The sequence below is a fragment of the Ahaetulla prasina genome, chromosome 2, assembly GCF_028640845.1.
Source record: "Ahaetulla prasina isolate Xishuangbanna chromosome 2, ASM2864084v1, whole genome shotgun sequence".
NCBI classification, from domain to species: domain Eukaryota; kingdom Metazoa; phylum Chordata; class Lepidosauria; order Squamata; family Colubridae; genus Ahaetulla; species Ahaetulla prasina.
The window spans coordinates 280,042,928-280,065,285 of NC_080540.1; the positions used below are offsets into that span (position 1 = coordinate 280,042,928).

Genomic DNA, 22,358 nt, shown 5'->3' on the forward strand with positions numbered 1-22,358 from the left:
GATGATCGTGTGGCTCAGCTGGGATTGTCGGGGGCTTTTAAAAGCATTTTTTCTACTGAAGGCTCTGACGATCAGGCAACTCAGCTGGGATCATCAGAGCCTTTTAAAAGCATTTTTTCAGCCGAAGAGGTTGTAGAAAAAATGCTTTTAAAAGTAAAAAAAAAAAAAAGTTGGCTACGCCCACCCAGTCACATTACCCACCACAACCAAGCCACGTCCACAGTAGTAACAAATTTTACATTTCACCACTGATGCAAACGATTTAAAACATTTATGCCCTTTCCTGGATAGGGAAGTTCTTCACTTGATCACTCATGCCTTGGTCATCTCCCATCTGGACTATTGCAATGTGCTCTACTCTTGAAAAGTATCCAGAACCTTCAACTAGTACAAAATGTGGCCTCGTGACAAAAATTGGGAGCCCAACGAATGGTGCACCTAACACCTCTACTGTGTGAGCTGCATTGGGTGCAGGTCTGCTTCCAGATCCAATTCAAGGTGCTGTTTATGACCTTTAAATCCCTATATGGCATGGTGATTTAATGCTACAGAACCGTCTTTATCCCATTACATCAGCCCGTCCCACCCAGTCAGCAGGGAGGTATACTGCAGATCCTGTCAGCCAAAGAATTCTGACTGGCAAGAGTCCAGGAAGAAAGCCTTCTCTGATGTTGTTCCCCCTCCTGCCTCTGTGAGGCGGGCCTCTATCTTTGGCCTTCCATAAAGGCACAGAAACATGCTCTATGCCCTTGCTTGGTATGGAGAGATGGGCATGCAGCCATGGAAATGGTTGACAACCTGAAAGTTCTCGCCACCCACCGAGGTGGCGCAGTGGTTAGAGTGCAGAACTGCAGGCTACTTCAGCTGACTGCTAGCTGCAGTTTGGCAGTTCAAATCTCACCGGCTCAAGGTTTACTCAGCCTTCCATCCTTCCAAGGTGGGTAAAATGAGAACTCAGATTGTTGGGTGCAAGAGGTTGACTCTGTAAACCGCTTAGAGAGGGCTGTAAAAGCACTGTGAAGCAATATATAAGCTTAAGTGCTATTGCTATTTTAATCATTTTAAAAAAATATTTCCTGTCTCTTTTAAATTTTACACAGTTTTTATGCTTTTGATATTTTATTGTATTGTTATCACCCCTTTGCGTGAGAGATGGGCAGCTCTTAAATATGACAAATAAATAAAAACAAAACAGTACAAAAGAGAAAATGTCCAGAAAAAAATCACACAAGGTGTAACTGACCATTCATCACACAAGGAGTCTCCCCACCCACTCTAGCACAAGGCCTAGGGGAAGAACCAGGTTTTGTCATTTAAATAAGGGGAGGGTGGAGCACATATGGATATCTGAGGGAAGGCAGTTTCATTGGTCAGGAGCTACATATAACAGACAAAACATAGTTCCTGGGTCCCACCAGGAAACACTGTTTAACTGATGAGACCCAGAGCATGCTGACTCTGTCTGATCCTACAGGATAGATAGAAACCACAGAAGATAAATAACCTGTCAGCCAAACAAGGCTCTAAGATTAGATAATGACTTGATGGCATATAATTAATGACTGTTATAAAGATTTTTATTTGTTTATTTATTTATTTATTTATGTTTTTATTTATTTGCATCACTTGTTTATTATTTTTTACAAATAACCCAAGGGAACATATTTAACACACTTTCGTCCTCCTATTTTCCATACAACAATCCTGTGAGGTAAGTTAGGCTGAGAGAGACAGTGATTGGCTCAATTCACAATCTCCTGCTTTCTAGCCTGGTGATTTAACCACTAGACCAAACTGGATGATTACCAGCACCTTGAGTTGTATAGCGGCAGCCCCATGTATAGGGCTTTGCAATAGTCTAGGTACAAGATGACCAAAGCATCAGTGATTATCCTAACAGCCTATTAATCCAGGTATTAAATCATTAGATGAATTTGTGTGAATTTCTTTCTGGCCACAATTGCCATCTACTTCCTTGAGCAAGAACTGTGAGTCCAAGAAACAGTTCCAGTTACACCCCATTCCTGAAGTGGGCCTTAAGAGTAATATCCCTAAACCTGGATAATTCAAATAACCAGACATTCATCTTGTCATTGAATCATTAGAAAAAGACTATTTTCAATATATGAATACCAACTAAAACAAAAAAGCTGCTTTAGGTAGTGGAATTAAAATAGTTATCCTTACAAGGTACATTAGAAAAGAGAGATTTAATCTGTGAAATTCTCCTCTGCAAACTTTACTGAAAATTATGGCAGCACATGTACAAATTAATAGAGGCCTTCCCCCAATCAACAGTTTATGGAAGTATTTGGATGAGGAAGGACATAAATGGATTTTTTAATTTTAGGCCAGCCTTAGTATCAATTGATAAAGTCTATTTGGTCTGGTCAAAAATAACAGACATTGGAAGCACAATTTCAGTTTACCATTCCATGCCAGGTTTTACTTACATGTATTTGATTCAAGGAAGAGTCTTTCATTTTGACTGGAAATAGGGTTTCAATTGCAATTTCATTTTCATGGAAGGCTTTAATTGCCTCTGCAATCAATGCATCCAGAGATAGGACCTGGATATTAAAAACTGACACAGAGACAACCAGGTTGTAATGGGCTTATATTTTATGCCATCATAAAAAGAAATCATAGGGAAATGGGGTCAGAGGAATGCTTTTCTATGTATCTTTATGAAAATTACAGAAATATATTCTTAGAAAATGTTCACATCTGCTCTTTGTAGAACCAAGTCTTTCTGGAAACCATGAAGATTGATGAAGGACATCACTTATGCCCTGGGATCCATACTTCCTGGCTTTGCCACAAAGAGCCATGAAATAGATAAGAAAAAAAAACACTTTGTGGATTTGGGAAAACCCCAGGATCAAAATGCTTATGGCGCATGATATAAGGAGCTTAATATGGATCCTTTCCTCCTAAAATTTAGGGATTTGAAGACACATTCAAAGTTAGTTGGCTGGGCAAGGTTAAACCATCTCCTTTCAGAGTGACTTCACTGATCCATCCAATTGTTTGCTAATGCCATTTTAAAATACCCTCAAATGTATGGAACTTCATTGGAATATATATATAAATAAATACTGAGATTGTTTGTTCTGCTAGCTTTTGTTATGTTTAATTGACAGTACTGTTTTCTAAACAGGATAGTACCTAAGAAGTCACAAATAGTCATCGGCATGATTTAGTACGATTGCAGTCTTGAGGGGCAAGGGGTCATTTAGGTCATCAAATCCAATCCCCCTGCCCAGACTAGGGTTGAAATATTCTCAGCACATAATTAATTTCTGGTTATCTGCACTACCGATTTCATTGTTAAACTGTTTCTTGCTTTTTTTATATAACATTAAATCAGAACCCATCTTCTTTAGCTTAAATCTAGTGCTCTGTATCCTACAAACTGGAACTATAAACAGCAGGTCTTAGATTAACAAGCTCAAATAAAGTAAAACAATTACTTCCTGTCTATTCAATGACATCCAAGATGGGTGTCAAAACCCCAAAATGATAGTTAATACATAGCAATGAAGGTTCTGTCCCTTTTCAATATGCATTGCATTGCTGATTTTAACCCTTCCCTGAACCATTTATAAATTCTTCTGGTGCAGCCTTTTTTGGCATTTTTGTAGCAATATTACATTGCTAATTCTGCTAACAGCTTCTATATCTAGATGTTTTTAACAAATATGAACAAATATGTATATGTATACCGTATACTTGTTCACACAGACACACATACAGAATTGTATGTGTGTTTGTGTGAACAAGTATACGGTATACATATACATTACCCACACTCTCTCATATGCAAGCCTGTAAGATATCGCTGGTTTCTTAACACTGTACCTGTTTCTTTTAAACTGCGTTTTTATCCTCAGCCATTTGTCTAATCTAATAAATATTGTTTGAATTTTGTTTCTTTTGGAGAATAAGCTCTTTGATAAAGATTCCTTCCATATCTTCATCTAAGTTATTAGACAGAGGTGAGGAATGTATTGCCCAGGATTGAACCTTGTAGACTATTTGAGACTTCCTCCAATTTGATGGGGAACTCTTGATGAACACTCTTCATATATAATTTTTGAGTTAGCTATGTCCCCATGTACATTGATTTATTGAATCTATAAGCTATTCCCCTCACCAATAAGGTGATCCAGGATATGTCCTTCCCTGCAGTATATAGTTGCTGCTACGATTATTTTCCTTGGTGAGTTAATAGCTAGGATGTTGATTGTTATTGAATGTTTGGGTTTGATTTTTTAGAATTCTATTTTGCTTGCTGTGCTCCCCAGAGCCTTTTCAAAACCGAGTGTGACACCAATCACAGAAACGTACAACTGTTTTTCTTGGTGTATAAAAATCAACATGATCTGCATTAGATTCTTCCTTGATATCTAGGTAAATTTGATGGGTCTCTAATTATCTGTATCTACTTTCTCCTCTTTCTGAAGAAAGGAAATTTGCCCTCCTCCTGTCAAGTGGCATTTTGTCAGTTTTCCAAAGATTTCCTAAAGGAACAATATAAAGGTTCCGCCACTCCACCAATTCCCTAGAACAGGGGTCTCCAACCTTAAACACTCAAAGAGCCGTTTGGACCCATTTCCCACAGAAAAGAAAACACCGGGAGCCACAGAACCCTTGCCGTGTCTGACTAGTTCTTGAGCGGCCACAAAACTAGCATATGTAGTTGAATTAAACGTTCTGTTTTCTTCTGAAGCTTTTTTCTTTTCTTGGATTTATCCATGGTTGGCCTGCCGGGAGTTGAAAAGCTCAATAACTCGTGTGCTGGCAGGTGTAGCACATTGGCGGTTGTGACTCATATTTTGAGTGACAGGGAGCCGCAGCAAAGGGGTGAAAGAGCCACATGAGGCTCCAGAGCCACAGGTTGCTGACCCATGGCCTAGAATCTGGAGACTTAAACTCATCCAAAGTCAAGACATATTCCATGATCATGTTTCTATGAACCTCAAGTTTCAATCCTGCTCTTTTATTTTACTGATCACAGCCACTTGCCTGAAATGGTTTAGGGTTTCCTGCTTGGGCAGGGATTGGATTAGAAGACCTCCAAGGTCCCTTCCAACTCTTGTTTTGTTATAACTGAGCCAAAGTTAAGAGTTAAGCAGCTGTCTTTCCCTTATTGCTTTGAGCATTTTGCCATCATCATTCATTAGATGGCGTACTGTTTATTTTTTCTTTTCTTTTCCTCCCATGGTCTCTACTTATTATAGCTTTTTATTAAAATTTAAGGTTTAAATCTAAGGCAGATCACCAATTTTTATTTATTTATTTATTAGATATATATGGCCACCCATCTCTCACAAAATGACTCTGGGTAGTGTACAATAAAAAGGTAAAGGTAAAGGTTCCCCTCGCACATACGTGCTAGTCATTTCTGACTCTAGGGGGTGGTGCTCATCTCCGTTTCAAAGCTGAAGAACCAGCGCTGTCAGAAGACGTCTCCGTGGTCATGTAGCCGGAATGACTCAATGCCAAAGGTGCATGGAACGCTGTTACCTTCCCACCAAAGGTGGTCCCTATTTTTCTACTTGCATTTTTTATGTGCTTTCGAACTGCTAGGTTGGCAGAAGCTGGGACAAGTAACGGGAGCTCACCCCGTTACGTGGCACTAGGGATTTGAACCGCTGAATTGCCGACCTTTCGATTGACAAGCTCAGCATCTTACTATTAAGCACATTACAAATATAATTAAAACCAATTAATCACTGTTAGCTTCCCTTGAAATCATTACATGGAGCATTGCATGGTTGCATTCCCCAGTGTTGCAGTGAACTGTGCTTTTTTAATTACAAGTAGTCCTCAAGTTATGATCACAATTGAGCCCAAAAACTATGTTGCTATAAGTGAAATATTATTAAATGAGTTTGCCCCATTTTACGACTTTTCTTGTCACAGTTGTTAAGTGAATCGTTGCATTTGTTAATAACATGGTTGTTAAGTGAATCTGGATTCCCTGCTGACTTTGCTAGTCAGAAGGTTGCAAAAGCTGATCACATGTCCCTGGGACACTGCAACTGTCATAAATATGAACCACTTGCCAAGCATGTGAATTTTGATCATGTGACCAAGGGGATGCTGCAACGTTTATGTGAAAAACTATCATAAGTCACTTTTTTCAGTGCCGCTGTAACTCTGAACGGTCACTAAATGAACTGTTGTAAGTCAAAGACTACCTGTACTCTTCTCTAATGGTAGTACCAGGTTAAGGGCAGAAGGTCACCTTGTGCTTCTTTCTTTGAAGGAGAAAATAACAAACATCATACGTCCTGAATTTCCTGGAAGGATCATATTTAGCAGACTTTGTCTGTACATGTGTTAAGATATTGAACAATCCCCCCATCAACATTAGCATTTCACAATTCTTGGAAATATCTGTAATCTGTTTTTGAAAAGCATCACCTGCTCTATTCAGGCAAGTCCTGTAGTTTTTTAATTCATTTCACCATTTACTTTTAACCCATACACTCTCAATAGCACTGTCAAATTCAATTGGCAACCCATTGCTTTGATAAAGCTGTTTTCTTTTTAAATTTTCTCTTTTAACAGCTACATTCTAATCACCATCACATTGCCCTTTATCCCTAGTACATTTCAAATGCTGTCCGCAATATGATGAGCCTGCAGGGATAGGAAAAAATGATACTGGGAAAGAAAGAAAAGGGGGGAACGTGTCTGAAAAAGTGGGTGTCAACTGTGAGAATGGAGTCCTCCCACCTTCAGTTTTGATCTCCTCGACAATGGGCATGTAGTCCCCCATAAACTGTCTTGATGAAACACATTACTCAGAGGAGGGGGGAGGCCTTCTGTCCCACAGAACACGAAGATATCAAAGGGGAAAATAGAAATCCACCCTACCTTTTCCCAAGAAGTTTAAGCAGGTGGTTTTTCCACTATAGAGCTTTCCCAAAATGCAACCTTTCAAAGGAAATGGAGAAAATATAGACGGTGGTGGTTCCAGTTCTGGGGGATATACAAGTTCCATCAATCTGTGAATCACATGACCCAATATTACATTATCAGGAGGTGGTTTATTTACTCTGATCTCTTCAGGAGGGTACCACTCCTCAACCATAGCCTGTAGTAAGAGAAATCACAAAATAAAATGGAACGTTTTGCATCCATCCAGGCTGCTGGAAAAAGGAACCACATTGAAACACAATCCCAGGGGTGCTTATTTAACAGTAAATTCCATTGAGCTGTATAAGATATTATCTGTACAAACGAAAATGGTGCAGCAAGTTATTTCATGCAAGATTCATAAGGCTTACAGCCATTAACAAAAATGGAAATTCTCCAACCTGGCATTGTCCAGATATCAAGTTATCCAGACTGCTACTCCCATAATTCCAAAGGCTGTGTAGACTGGTAATTCTGAAAATTATGTCCAAACAACACCTGTTGGGTTTCAATTATAAGAAGCTCGAAGGAAGGTCATGAGCCACTGTATTGTGTATACTATGTGCAAAACGTGTGTCCATGGCTTAATTTTTTTAAATCACTAACAAGAAAATTAACAGGCTTTGCTCGTGTAATAAATTTCACCTGCTCACTTAAACCCCAATAACTTAGGTCTCACTAGGAATTCTATCTTAATGACATAAATTAAATTGCCTGACTTTCTTCCTGCTGTTATCATTAGCAAATTTGCTTTTGACTTCAGTGGTACTATAGGTGTATTATAATGTGGTCAACACTTCCCAAACTCATGTTTTCCAGTTGTGCTGACCATTCTGACTGAAAATTAAAGAAGCTGCAGTTCACCACATACAGAAGTTTTGAGATTAAGAAAGGCTGCCATAAATAAACCACTTGAAAACAAACCACATTGAAGGTTGTTCTTACTACTATTAATAATAAAGGTCCATGTGATTTGTCATTAGTATCAGTTGGAGACATGAACACCTTTTCCTTCTTCCCAATAGAAAGCTTGATTTTTCTTTTGTTTAAACTTTAATTTATTTTTGCTTCTGAACTTCAAAGATGGCATAATTTGTTCTTCTCTTAGCTATTAACTTGGATCTCAATTTACTAGGATTGGTTTATATTGTTAATATGAACATTTTATGAATAGGCTTGAAATCAGAGGAAGAACAAAGAAAGACGCAATTTCCCTGGATTCTCACTCTTGTTTTGCAGCAGAAAAGGGAACTGTTGAAATTCACTTTTCTTTCTTTCTTTATGAATGGCAGTATTCAACAAGCAGAACTCTGTTCAATGGCTCGGGTACTAGATATATGCCCAGGCATTTTCATTCAAAATCTCAAAGCATGAAATATTTGTACTCAGTTGCATTAAACAATGAAAATGAATTATGTTTTTCCCAAACAAAACAAAATCCCCATTAATATTTCAATTTCATTAGCAAAGGAAAATAGCTTTCTGAGCCAAAGACTGTGTTTTGAGAAATGATATTACAAAAAACAAAACAAAACAACCCTAAGATATTTTGCAACCTGCATTGTCAGATTTTCCCTGAACATGGATGTTGAGAAAAATAATGGTTTGCAGACTATATTTACTCTGCCAGCATAATTGAAACTTTTTGACAAAACAGGTTTTCTCTTGCTCCAAAATCCCCTGTGCTTTTTAAAATCTCTGGCCAGGGGACTTGCCAGACCTAATTTCTGAAGACATGTGGCAAGTAAAGAAACAGAAGATGGAAAGAATTGTGGAGAGTAAAGAAGACAGCCTCGATGGAGATATGCAAACCTCTTTTGCCTTGGCAACAGCACCAGTATATGTTTATCAAAGATATCTTCCTTATTTTCTATAAAACTCCAACACATGAATACAAATCCAGGCACTAAACATGGTGTAACCAGATGTTAAATGAGCCAAAAGTGGAATACACCAATCATTCTTGCCAAAGCAGGACAAATAATTAATCTGATATTGAGCAGTAATCAATACAAATTTATACCTTAATCAGTTTGTCTTTGAGATACCTAAGTCTCTTTGTTGTTTATACTTTGACAAACCACCTCTGGAAATTTTTAAAAAGGAGGGAGAAGAGTCTATTAACTTCTATTAACCTTAAGAATACAGAATATTTGTAATTCCTTCTGCTATTGTTTGGACATGTCAGAGGTAATTATCTTAAAATGTGGAGAGAAAGAGTGAAAGCTGGCTTCAGCTTAGTGAAGACCAGGAAGAAGAAAAAAAGAACATACATAGCGGGTTAAAAAAAAGTCTCTAAGAAAGAGTGCATACAGGTAACTCAGAACTACAGGCATGTTACTTATTTCAGGTGGTTCTTGTTAATACCGCAATTGGGACCTGCTACTTGGTTGTAAAGTAAAGCAGTTGCTAAGTGAAACATAATTTTATTATAGCTTTTCTATGTTTTGCAGACTTAAAAAGGTCCTAAATCCAAGGAGTGGTTGCCAAGTTAATTTTTCATCACGATTGTACTTGAATAGTTCCTAAACATTCAATTCCTAAACAAAGACTACAGATAGTCCTCGACTTATGGCCAAAATTGAGCCCAACATTTCCGCAGCTAAGCAGAGCAGTAGTTATGAGTTGTGCCCCATTTTACGATCTTGCCATGGTTATTGAACAAGTCACTAAAGTTATTAAGTGAATCATATGGTCATTAAGCAAATCTGGCTTCACTCATTGACTTTGTTTGTCAGACTTGGCTAGGAAGGTCACAAATGGTGATCACATGACCTCAAGATGCTACAGTTGATAAATACATTCCAGTTGCCAAGCAACCAAATTTTGATCACATGACCATGGGGACGCTGCAACAGTCATAAATGTGACAACATGTCATAAGTCGCTTTTCTCAATGCCATTTTGAATGTCACTAAACGAATGCATGTAGATCAAGGATTAACTGTACTTGTAATTCAATTTTATGGCCTCTCAGAGTTTCTTTGGATGAATGGAGGGAGGGAGGGATTGATGGATAAATAATGTCAGGAAATCTAAAGTCTAAAAAAATGAAGTTGCTGAAGGATACTAAGAACAATCACCACAGAAGTTCCTTTACATTTATTTAAAATAAAACAAAGTTTTACATAAGCTCTTCAGTGAATGTAACAATATACTAACAGATAAAAAAACAAAGTTATTCAACTCCTAGTGTAACATAACATAACAACAGAGTTGGAAGGGACCTTGGAGGTCTTCTAGTCCAACCCCCTGCCCAGGCAGGAAACCCTATACCATTTCAGACAAATGGCTATCCAACATTTTCTTAAAAAATTCCAGTGTTGGAGCATTTACAACTTCTGCAGGCAAGTTGTTCCTCTGATTAATTGTTCCAACTGACAGGAAATTTCTCCTTAGTTCTAAGTTGCTTCTCTCCATTGCTTCTTGTTCTACCCTCTGGTGCTTTGGAGAATAGTTTGACTCCCTCTTCTTTGTGGCAACCCCCGAGATTTTGGAACACTGCTATCATGTCTCCCCTAGTCCTTCTTTTCACTAAACTAGACATACCCAGTTCCTGCAACCGTTCTTCATATGTTTTAGCCTCCAGTCCCCTAATCATCTTTGTTGCTCTTCTCTGCACTCTTTCTAGAGTGTCAACTCTAAAAAGTGTGATTCAATCTTCTCCAAGAAAAAAAAACATGTTCAACAAGACATTGCAAATTGGTCCTGCATTATTATTTTGCAGGACCAAAATAACAATAATAAAATCATGTTCGGGAAATACGTTTTTACTTTCAATTAGTTAAATCTCCAGGGCCACCACCAAATGTGGGTCTGGCAAAAATCTTTCAAAACTTGTAAAATACTGGTGCCGTACTTGATGACTAGAAGACAGCACATGTTTTTCCTCTCTTCAAACAACAGAAAACGAAAGATCAAACGCGCAGCTAAAAAAGGTTAACGATACTTGACTTGGTATTAGTACTTGTGAAAAAGATTTGGTCTAGTAATTACAAACTAAATGGTTGCAATTACAAAAAAAGAGATGCAGTTTCAGGCAACATCAATAAAAGTAGTTTCCAAAATCACAGGAAGTAGTAACTACAGATTACTCTGCATTGCTGTCATCCCACATCAAGTATTCTATTGAATTCTGGGCAGCACATAATTGCTTGCTGCATAGAACAAATTAAATCCAATTGCAATATAAATTGTGTTGACTGATGTCAGCATACCACAGAATACATATATAGTATCTGACTTTTTGTTTAGTAACAGAACTAGTTAATTTAAAAACAAAACAAAAATATGTCTGGATTTTTCTTGTACATTTCCAAATAATTATTGAAGGAATAAATTTATGGTAAGTTTTGTGAGTCTGCTTAGCTCTAGGTCAATCTCTGATTCAGGAAAAACATAGTTGGCTGTTGCATTCAAAATGGACAGACACATTTTTAATTTTCTCACCAATCTAACAGTAAAAACCAGTTGTAAGTTTTTCTCACCATAAAGCAATAAATTCAAACCATGTTTGCTAGTTTAAATATAAACAGAAATAATGCAGTATTCTAACCAAGTTATGAAGTAGCTCCAGGTATACAATGGAAAAAGAAAAATGCATAAAGGGGCATAACCACAACTTTTTATTTTTTACAACTCTTAGCTTGCATACTAAGAAACATGAGTTATAGTTGAGCTCAAACAAGCAACTCTAGATTTCATAAATTAGAAATAAGTGCATCTCTTTATCTGCTGCTCCAAACGAGCTAAATTAGCTTGGATGAAAATATTCTGGCTTCTATTACGACACAACTTTCTACTTTTTTCAGATCATGTAATGTTTCTCTTGGAAACTTTTAAGATGTGTGGGCTTCAACTCCAAGAATTTTCCAGTCAGCTAGGAGTTCCAGTTCTGGGAGTTGAAGTCCACACATCTTATAGTTGCCAAGGTTGAGAAAAACTGAGATAATAAATGCCAAATAACAAACTAAGAGAAGGCATGAAAAGACAGGAAGAAGGGGAGGAGTATTCGGTGATATTGTTTAAGGTTTCATATATCTAAAAACCCTCATCAATGTTGCAAAGCTGTTCAAAATGAACTGTCAGCCGGTGATAGATTCACAAACTCACTAAGTATCCTCTTGGTTGGGACTGGGAAAACAGGCAGACTGATAAAGAATTGGAACAATGTCTCTTGAATCAAGTTAAGCATTATGGAAGACACATCCATACATGTTCTTAGTTCAAGACTGAATACACAACTGAAAATACAGCAGGCAGCACTTTTGGGCTATAAATATATACAAACTCCAAAACTGGAAGTTTTTAAGAAGAGATTGGACAACCATTTGTCTCAAATGGTATAGGAGATTCCTGCCTGAGAAGAGGGGTTGGAATAGAAGACCTCCAAGATCCCTTCCAACTGTTATTCTGTTAAAATCAGCTTTTTAAAATGAATACCTATCACATGAACAGCCTATGCTTACATTTGCCAATGAAGGGCATAAAGGCAGGATGGGTTGTGTACAATTTGCATATTTTACGTGTACTAAGTGAATTTCATTGAAGATTATCCCAACATTTTCTGAATATATTTCACCCAGTGTTATATTTACCTGGAGAGTCAACAGCCTATGTCTATTAAACCTTTGGTTTCAACTCTTACCAGCCTTAACAGCATATCAATAGCAAGGAACTGTGGAAATGTACTCCAAATGTCTGGAAGATATCAGATTAGCTACTATGAATTTATAGTAAACAGTGTTATAGTCTGTAACTAGAGATGACCAAAAATTGCATCTAAGTTATTACAAGTAATTGCATGCAGCAGCTGGAAAATAAGCAAGAAGTCTGGTGGATGAAGAAACAGTGGGGCGCCCATTAATGTTTGGAACTATATTTTCTAAGTTGTTTTCTGTAGGATTTACTGTAGAAAAACTATAGGAGATTCTTCAGGATCATTTCTACAGGTGCTGAATCCATAGACTGGTTTGAAATTAAGTCAAATGCACTTAATTGCCATGAAAATCAATGACTACATTTTGCCATGAATGCCAATAGAAGCACCTTAGCTGGAGCCCAACCTATTATTTATTAACTACTTATTTATTATTAACTAATTGCTTTTTAAAAGCAACTGACAGTACTTTGAAAAGAGATATCCTCAGGTAGCCTAATAAACTGAAAACAGCAACCAAAAAAGCAAAAACATCTCAAGGTAAAAACCACTTTGAAAACAGAAGGTCATGACATTCCAGTCATTGTGAAGTCCTTCATGTTCTCTGAGCCTGGTGGTTTGCTTGCATATATTTCATTACCCAACTAGGTAACATCACTATTGCTAGTGAGTGTGGGGTTTGCTCCGTTTTAAACAGTAGCTTGTCTGCCAGTGTTGAAGAGGATATGGCTTTTTTCTTGGTGGTTCCTTGATTAGGATGTTTTTTGCTTGATTGTGTGTATGGTATTAATTCCTGCTTATTTGGGTGTTGGTTGCTGTAGAGAATGTGTTCTGGACTTTTTGCTTCCTTCTTAGCTTTTCATTGTCTCTTCTGAATTGTATGCAAAGGTGTCTAACCCTAATCTTTCTTATCACAGTTGTTAACTGCATCACTGCAGTTGTTAAATGGTTGTTAAGCGAACCTGGGTTCAATTGATTTTGCTTGTCAGGAAGTTGTAAAAAGGGATCACATGACCCTGGGACACTGCAACCGTCATAAATACAGATCAGTTGCCAAGCGCCTGAATTTTGATCATGTGACCACAGGAATGCTGCAATGGTCGTGTGAAAGTCATAAGTCACTTTTTTCAGTGCCGTTGTAACTTCAAATGATCACTAAATGAACTCTTGTAAGTTGAGAACTATCTGTAACCACTTTTTAGGGCTCAGAAAAGCATTTGAAAGTGGTGCTTCAAGAATCTATGGAGATTCTCAGTCATCCAGGTCATGGTTTCCCCAAAGGTGTTTTTTCAGGAGGCAACTGGACTTTCTAGATTTTCCTTCAAAGATGTTTTGCTTTTCATCCAAAAGTCTTCAAAGAAAAAACAAGGAAGTCCAGTTGCCTCCTGAAAAACTGCAAAAAAGGTTGTCCTTTCAGACAATGAGCCACAGTGATGCAGTGGTTACAGTGCAGTACTACAGGCTACTTCAAAATTCACTAGGCTAAAGATTGATTCAGCCTTCTATCCTTCTGAGGATTAGGACCCAAATTGTTGGGGGCAATATGCTGACTTTGTAAACCACTTAGAGAGGGCTGTAAAGCACTGTAAAGCGGTACATAAGTCTAAGTGCTATTGCTATTGCTATTATGACCTGGATGACTGAGAATCTCCATAGACTTTTAGCTATGCTGCACTTTGGGATGAACATCCTTCCAATGGTATGAGAGTATGAACAGATTTCCAGAAAAACTGCAGACTACAGGAACCATTTGCACTTCAGTTTGAGATGCAGGCACACATACTCATCCCCAACAGCCTGCACCAGTCTTCAACAGTGAAGGGACACAGGGCAGAAAACATCCTGCAGCCAAGAAGGCTCCACACCTATTTGCACTACTCAGGTGACCCTGAGGACACAGATAAACCTCCAAGTGGCCTCTACGACTCTATAAAAGAATGCAAATGACCAGCTGTCTGCAAGGAGTATAAATCCTTCCATTCCCCACTATCCTGTCAGAGCTGAAGAAGTTTCTTGAATGAGAAACAAAATGTCTTCAAAGGAAAAAAAAAAGTCCAGTTGCCTCCTGAAAAGCACGTTGGAGGTCTTCAAGAATGTGCAAGAGCACAAAGCAAGCATGTCACTTTTACCCACTAAAGCAGTTGCAAGGCTTGTGCAAAACTTGTGCAGTCGTTTTGCAAAGTATGTAAAGACATTAGGAGCAGCTTGTGAAGCAGCCACATCAGCCTTGCAAAATATATAACTGATTATCGATGCAAAGATTGCTTGCTTTGCACTTTTACACAGCCTCATCTCTCTTCAGTTTTTGCCATTACTTTGGCTCTAGAAGTAAGGAAGCTCTGACTCTTCCAGATTACATGTCCAAGCAAATAATCTGTGGCATCAAGATTACAAATTGCACAAAACCACATTTTTATTTTAGTTCTATTTTTGTGCTTAAATGAATTCTCTACAATGCTACAGAGAAAAGAAATACTGAATATGAAGTTGTCTTACATCAGTGCAGATCATTAGTTCATCTACATAGAAATGACATTGACAATGATTCTATGGGGAGTTGAGATAGGAAATTTTCTGAGCTCTATTGAAAGATACCAGGAATTTAATTTGGATCTTTCTACACACAAAAAAGCATGCTTTTCTCTCCAAAGTGTTCCCTTCCTCAACATTTGCACTGCGAGGTTTGAAGATTATATGATCAAATTACAGCCAATTTTGTAATTTGGGGTGTGCCTTTTTTTATGTCTTCCCTCTCTTTCTTCCCCAAGTGCACTTTAATAAATTTGCAAATAAACAAGCACAATGTCCTTACATTTGCAACTACATTAATTCCCCCCTTTCTTTTATGGAATACTATGGATTGATAAAATGCTAAATAAACAGGAAGAATCTTACAGGCCTGAACAAACACAGAAACCTCTAGGCTGAGAATATTTTTTTAAAATAGCTGAAACAAGAAACAACTGTGGCAGTTGACCATGATATATCATTTCTACACATAGTAATCACAATTATTTTTTGTTTAGTCAAAACATTAATACATTATTTATGGTACATAGGATGAAGCTGTTCCACATTAACTGTCCAGAATATGTACAAGCCTACTTTCTGTTGGAAACCAATGCAGTGATTGTCTATGATTATTTAATCAGGCACTTATATCGTTATCAATAAAAATGGATTATAAGTAGGGCTGCAGTTTTCTGGGTCAATAGAAGCAAAGTCAGGTTTTTCAATAATTCTGTGCAGTCATCTAGTGGTCACCTGGGTTCTTGCAGCCAGATAAGATAGTCCTACTACAGAGCTACATTGAGAAAAATAATTCAAGCACTTTCAAATAATGTTTTGAAATTTAGAAGCTATCTGTCCACAGACCCATTTCTCTTTCTGTATAAATACGCTACACATAAAGACTTGATGAATATGTTACCACAGGTAATCCTTGACTTACAACTGTTCATTTAGTGACCATTCAAAGTTACAACGGTACTGAAAAAAGTGACTTATGACCCTTTTGCACATTTATGACGGTTGCAGCATCCCCATGGTCACATGATAAAAATTCAGATGCTTGGCAACTACTTCATATTTATGATGGTTGTAGTGTCCTCGGTCATGTGATCAGCCTTTGTGACCATCTGAAAAGCAAAGTCTCACTTAACAACCGTGTTGCTAACTTAACAATTGCTATGATTCACTTAACAAGAATAGCAAAAAAAGTCGTAAATGGGGCAAAACTCACTTAACAAATGTTTCACTTAGCAAAATAAACTTTGGGATCAATTGCGGTCATTAAGTCAAGGACTACCTGTAGTTGATGCAGCTGCAACTTTCACAAGGCATGGTTGCGTGCCTTCTGCACCCATGTTATCATGAACTCATATTTTTTTGCTGCATCTTTCTGATACAGGCAGCACTAGTGTGGTTCCTGCTTAAATGATTGGTATGCTGGTGATAACTTCAGTCTTTTTACTAGAAGAAAACCAGCAACTCTAAGACACTGATAATATACAGAGCACACTGAAGAGAAAAGGTATAATATACCTATTCATTTCACTGGAGCAATGTAATCCTAATAGATTAACGCAGAAGCATCTTGCAAATTTATCACTGTAACTCTGATGTTTGCATTAAACGAACAAAATAGGGCATCTTTTTAAAAAATATATAATTTGTACTATGAACAAAGAAATAACCTTCACTTTCAGAAATAAGAAAGAAGTTATACTGTTTTGTGTTAATTCAAAAAAACCGCACAGACTAAGGCTTACAACTTGATGAAAATAAAATGTACCAATTGTGTTCAGGATGTGGGTACAAAAAGAACATATAAATGTGGTTTCCCAAACAAGATAAAAAATAAACATACAGGCTATTTATGAAGATAGTTCAAACAAGCTGATAGAAAAAAATCCAAACCCAAGCTAAATAATAATATACTTTTTTCTCCGTGAAGTTGAGCTGAAAATAGAGGAATTTGAAAATAAGGCATAAAGAAGGGAAATCAAAAAAGGCAAATATTCAGAATTCAATTATTTAATCATGTCTGGTTTTGAAAATGAAATGGGAGAGAGGAAATTTATATTTAAATACATACTTACCTCTTCAAAGATACCTAAAAAGAGATAATGATAACTAATTCTGAGAACTGCCTATTATAAAACTAAAGATACTGAAATGAACTTATCTTAAACTAACAAGAATTGTACTAGAAAATACCAATGAAAGAAGACTACTCATTCAGTGACAGACAGTGTTTATTTCACATCAGGCTTTGTGTATTACTTTGCATTTTCTAGCACACTGTAATATACTACAACTTAATTTCTATTTAAGTTAAAATATCACAACCTCAGAGCTCTTGCATGTTATTGTTATTGCTTATGAGGGGGAATGGAATGGACTGTGACAGATAAATACCCAGAGTGGCAGTGAATCAATGCATTGCCAAATCCTAGAAAAACAGAGTATAAAGTACATTTAATTCTGCCAAAATGCTTATTATGCTAATATGAAACCTATGCATCAATCACAAAACAAATGTGATGTTCATGAACAATGATTTTATGAGCTATATATTCTTCCACTAGGCCGTATCAGTTGGGAGTACCTTATATTCATCATAATCTTTCTCATCTAGCAAATTATTTTTGTCCAGTTCTACTAATTGTTCTGGAGTCAGCACATCTGGCAAATCGGTGATCTCAGCTTGCTCATAAATGGGCTTTCCTTTTAAGAAGAGTTCCTTCCAGTCACGCATTAGCTTTGCAGGAATTAAACTGTGGAAATCAAGAAAAACAAAACTGTATTTAGTACAAAGGGAACATGCTTTTAATCAACGAAAGTGATCAATGGTTAAATGAAATATGGAACACAAGAAATAATTCTGAAAAGAGGAAGAAATAATGAATTTTGTCAGATAAAATCTATTTAGACAAAATGGATCAATTACACATTAGGAAGATCAATTTTTACCCCAATTGACTTGGGAGTTGTTGTATACCTGGGTGTTGGGATATTATTTTATATTCAAACTGTTGAAAACAAACAAATGGGCAGGAAATTGAAGTGATTACAAATAATCATTGCTAAAACATATGATATCTTTTATCAATAGTAGCTTGGGAAAGACTGGCTGCCTAGTGAATTCTAATGCTTTTTACAGTGCTTAAGATTTTTTTCTCTTTTCTTTCCTCTCTTCCTCACCTGAATCTCAATTTAGTTTTGTTTCTCTTTCACACCCTCTTTTTATTCTTTCTTGCTACTGCTGAAATGAATGATGTATGTATCAGTATTTCTGTAAATTGGTTTGCATCTGTGCCTGAAAGTTGCTTGTGGTTAGTAACAGTTAATAGCCTTAGTGGTTAGTTAATAACCATGGACAGGTTATTGGGGAGGTTGAATGCCACCACATGTTTACTGGACCCGTGTCCCTCCTGGCTGGTACTGGCCATGCAGGAGGTGACACGAGGCTGGCTCCAGGGGATTACTAATGCTTCGTTGTTGGATGGGGTCTTTCCTGCTGCTTTGAAAGAGGCGGTGGTGAGACCCCTCCTCTAGAAGCCTTCCCTGGACCCAGCTGTTTTAGGAAATTATCGTCCGGTCTCCAACCTTCGCTTTGTGGCGAAGGTTGTAGAGAGTGTGGTGGCACGTCAATTACCCCAATACTTGGAGGAAACTGTCTATCTAGACACGTTCCAGTCCAGCTTTTGGCCCGGATACAGTACGGAGACGGCTTTGGTCGCGTTGGTTGATGATCTCTGGAGGGCCAGGGATAGGGGTTATTCCTCTGCTCTGGTCCTATTAGACCTCTCAGCGGCTTTCGATACCATCGACCATGGTATCCTGCTGCACCGACTAGGGAGTTTGGCAGTGGGAGGCACCGTTTATCGGTGGTTCTCCTCCTATCTCTCTGATCGGTCGCAGACGGTGTTGGCAGGGGGGCAGAGATCGACCCCGAGGCGCCTCACTTGTGGGGTGCTGCAGGGGTCGATTCTCTCGCCTCTCCTGTTCAACATCTATATGAAGCCGTTGGGTGAGATCATCAGTGGTTTTGGGGTGAGGTACCAACTGTACGCTGATGATACGCAGCTGTACTTTTCCACCCCAGGCCACCCCAACGAAGCTATCGAAGTACTGTCCCGGTGCCTGGAGGCCTTACGGGTCTGGATGGGGAGAAACAGGCTCAAGCTCAATCCCTCCAAGACGGAGTGGCTGTGGATGCCGGCACCCCGGTACAGTCAGCTGCAGCCGCGAGTTGGGGGCGAGTCATTGGCCCCAATGGAAAGGGTGCGCAACTTGGGCGTTCTCCTGGATGGGCGGCTGTCCTTTGAAGATCACCTGACGGCCGTCTCCAGGAGAGCTTTTTATCAGGTCCGCCTGATTCGCCAGTTGCGCCCCTTCCTTGACCGGGATGCCCTATGCACGGTCACTCATGCTCTTGTTACCTCTCGCTTGGATTATTGCAATGCTCTCTACATGGGGCTCCCCTTGAAGAGCATCCGGAGGCTCCAGTTGGTTCAGAATGCAGCTGCGCGGGTGATAGAGGGAGCCGCTCGTGGCTCCCACGTAACACCTCTCCTGCGCAGGCTGCACTGGCTACCGGGTGCACTTCAAGGTGCTGGTTACTACTTTTAAAGTGCTCCATGGCTTAGGACAGAGTTACTTACAGGACCGCCTACTGCCATCGATGACCTCTCACCGACCCGTGCACTCTCACAGAGAGGGACTCCTTAGGGTGCCGTCCGCCAAACAATGTTGGTTGGCGGCCCCCCGAGGAAGGGCCTTCTCTGTGGGGGCTCCCACCCTTTGGAATGAAATTCCCCCTGGACTTCGCCAACTTTCTGACCTTCAAACCTTCCGCCGCGAGCTGAAGACATATTTATTCATCTGTGCAGGACTGGCATAGGGTTTTAGATTTTATTTGACTTTAATTTTAGTGGGTTTTATCATTTTAAAGATATTTTAATTCGGGCCAAATTGAATAAGTTTTTAAAATATTATTTTATTCTGTATTTATATTGGTGTCTTTTTATCTGGCTGTAAACCGCTCTGAGTCCTTCGGGAGAAGGGCGGTATAAAAATTTGATTAAATAAATAAATAAATAAATAAATAAATAAATAAATAAATAAATAAATAAATAAATAGTCTGGTGATACAATAGTTAGAATGCAGTATTACAAGCAAACTGTGCCCACAGCCTGGAGTTTGATCCTGACAGGACTTGAGTTTGACTCAGTCTTCCATGCTTCTGAAGGTCAGTAAAATGAGGAGCCAGATTGTTGGGTGCAATATGTTGACACTGTGAACCACTCTCTGAACCACGGAGCTTATAAATCTAAGTATAGGCTATTGCTATTGTGTATGTGAGAATGGTTGCTAAATGTAAACATGGATACAATTTGTAACTCTGATTCCTTCTTTTATACCATGTTTCCTCGAAAACAAGACCCTGTCTTATATTTTTTGAACCCCAAAATAAGTGCTTGGCCTTATTTTCGGGGCTATCTTATTACTTTGGGGCACTTTGAGCAAGATGGGGCTCCTCTTGCTGTCTTATCTGATTTCCAGCTCTGTCTCCCTAACCCTAACCAGAGGTAATGGCGGGGACTGGCTGCGCATGCATTTAAATATTTTTGGAGGGGCTTATTTTTAACACATGTGCTCAAAAGCCCGTTTGGGCTTATTATCAGGGGATGTCTTATTTTAGGGGAAGCAGGGTAGGTAATTAATGTTAATCAACCATTAATTGTTATTTTTTTATTCTGTTCCTGTTTAGAAATAACAATAGCACTTAGACTTATATACCAGTTCATAGTGCTTTACAGCCCTCTCTAAGCAATTTACAGGGTCAGCATATTGCCACCAACAATTTGGGTCCTTATTTTAGAAGGATGAAAGGCTGAGTCAATCTTGAGCTAGTCAGGATCAAACTGCTGGCAGTGGGCAGAATCAGGCTGCAATACTGCACTCTAACTGCTGCACCACCATGGCTCTGTTTAGGAACATGGCTTGGCAGATATAATATACCTACCTACACATGTTCATATATATAGAAAGAACCTTGCATATATTTGGCTGGGGAAAAAAATCTCTAAACCTGATTTCAGCTGAGTTGATAAGTTGGGAATCTGGATATTGCACAAGATATTTGCCTCTAGGGGGACAAGGGATATCAGTCTACTCCATCTGGAGGGAGGGTGATCTGAAATTCAGGGCATCATTCTTCCAGATGAATGTGCTAAGCAAAATGAAGAGGCAAGATACCTTGCGATTGTGTGTGTTCATCCATCCTCTCATTTTTTTCCCCTCTGGCTAGGAATATTTCCACTTTTGCTGTGTCAAAAAGAAGCAACTGCTAAATTTGGATCAATCCAAGTTACGCTCAATTAGTCAAACTGATCTGAGATTTTATTTTAGAATGGACATGGGTACTATCTGTCAAGGTTTACTCTTAATATTTTTAATTTAAGAAAATTATTTTTTTATATGTAAGGGATATTATTCCGAATATGTGTATGGGGGGAACTTCACCAGAAATATTTGATCAGTAAAATGATAAAAAAAAACCAGATGGTCTTATCTGAAACTATTTTTATTTTACTAAGAAAGTATAATTTGTGATTATTTGAAATAATGCATTAATCTGTTGAGTATATCTCAGCATAACATATCTAATAGTAGATAGGTATACGAATATATACAATGGTCTTATCACAAAAACAACTATACAACTAAATGTTCTTTATCTGATATTGTTTAAATTTTACTAATGTTATTCTGAGCATTAATTGTATAACTTAACAAAAAACTCATTCTCAACTCTTCATACTGATAGGTAGCACAAAAATATTTTGAACAGATCTAACAAAATGAAATTCAATAGTGAAAAAAGTAAGGTTTTACATTTAGGCAAAAAAGCCCCAAAATGCACAGGTACCATATATGTGGTACCTTGCTCAATAGTAGTAACTTTTACAGGGATCTTGGAGCCCTAGTGGACAACCATTTACAATAGATATGAGCCAGCAGTGTGCAGCAGCTGCCAGAAAAACCAACACAGTTCTGGGCTGCATAAACAGAGGATAGAATCAAGATCACTTTATAATGCCTTGGTAAGGCCACACTTGGAATATTGCATTCAGTTTTGGTCACCAGGATGTAAAAAAGATGTGGAGACTCTAGAAAGAGTGCAGAGAAGAGCAACAAAGATGATTAGGGGACTGGAGGCTAAAATATATGAAGAATGGTTGCAGGAACTCGGTATGT

General features: G+C 38.2%; 2 protein-coding genes across 3 annotated transcripts in view; one reads left to right on the forward strand and one right to left on the reverse strand.

Moving 5' to 3' along the window:
- The window catches only part of SPEF2 (sperm flagellar 2), an 82,279-nt gene that overhangs the window by 36,434 nt on the left and 23,487 nt on the right, over window positions 1–22,358 (reverse strand). The window contains exons 10-12 of one of the 2 annotated variants that reach the window (XM_058170139.1): window positions 17,700–17,868; window positions 6,889–7,108; window positions 2,454–2,584 (exon numbers count right to left, since the gene is read on the reverse strand). In XM_058170139.1, the coding sequence (XP_058026122.1) occupies window positions 2,454–2,584; window positions 6,889–7,108; window positions 17,700–17,868 (520 nt within the window). Of the gene's footprint in view, window positions 1–2,453; window positions 2,585–6,888; window positions 7,109–17,365; window positions 17,869–22,358 lie in introns of those variants that run through there. The other variant, XM_058170140.1, reaches the window with a different exon arrangement.
- Window positions 1–22,358, forward strand: part of PRLR (prolactin receptor) — a 262,479-nt gene that overhangs the window by 19,591 nt on the left and 220,530 nt on the right. The gene's annotated exons all lie outside the window — the stretch shown is intronic.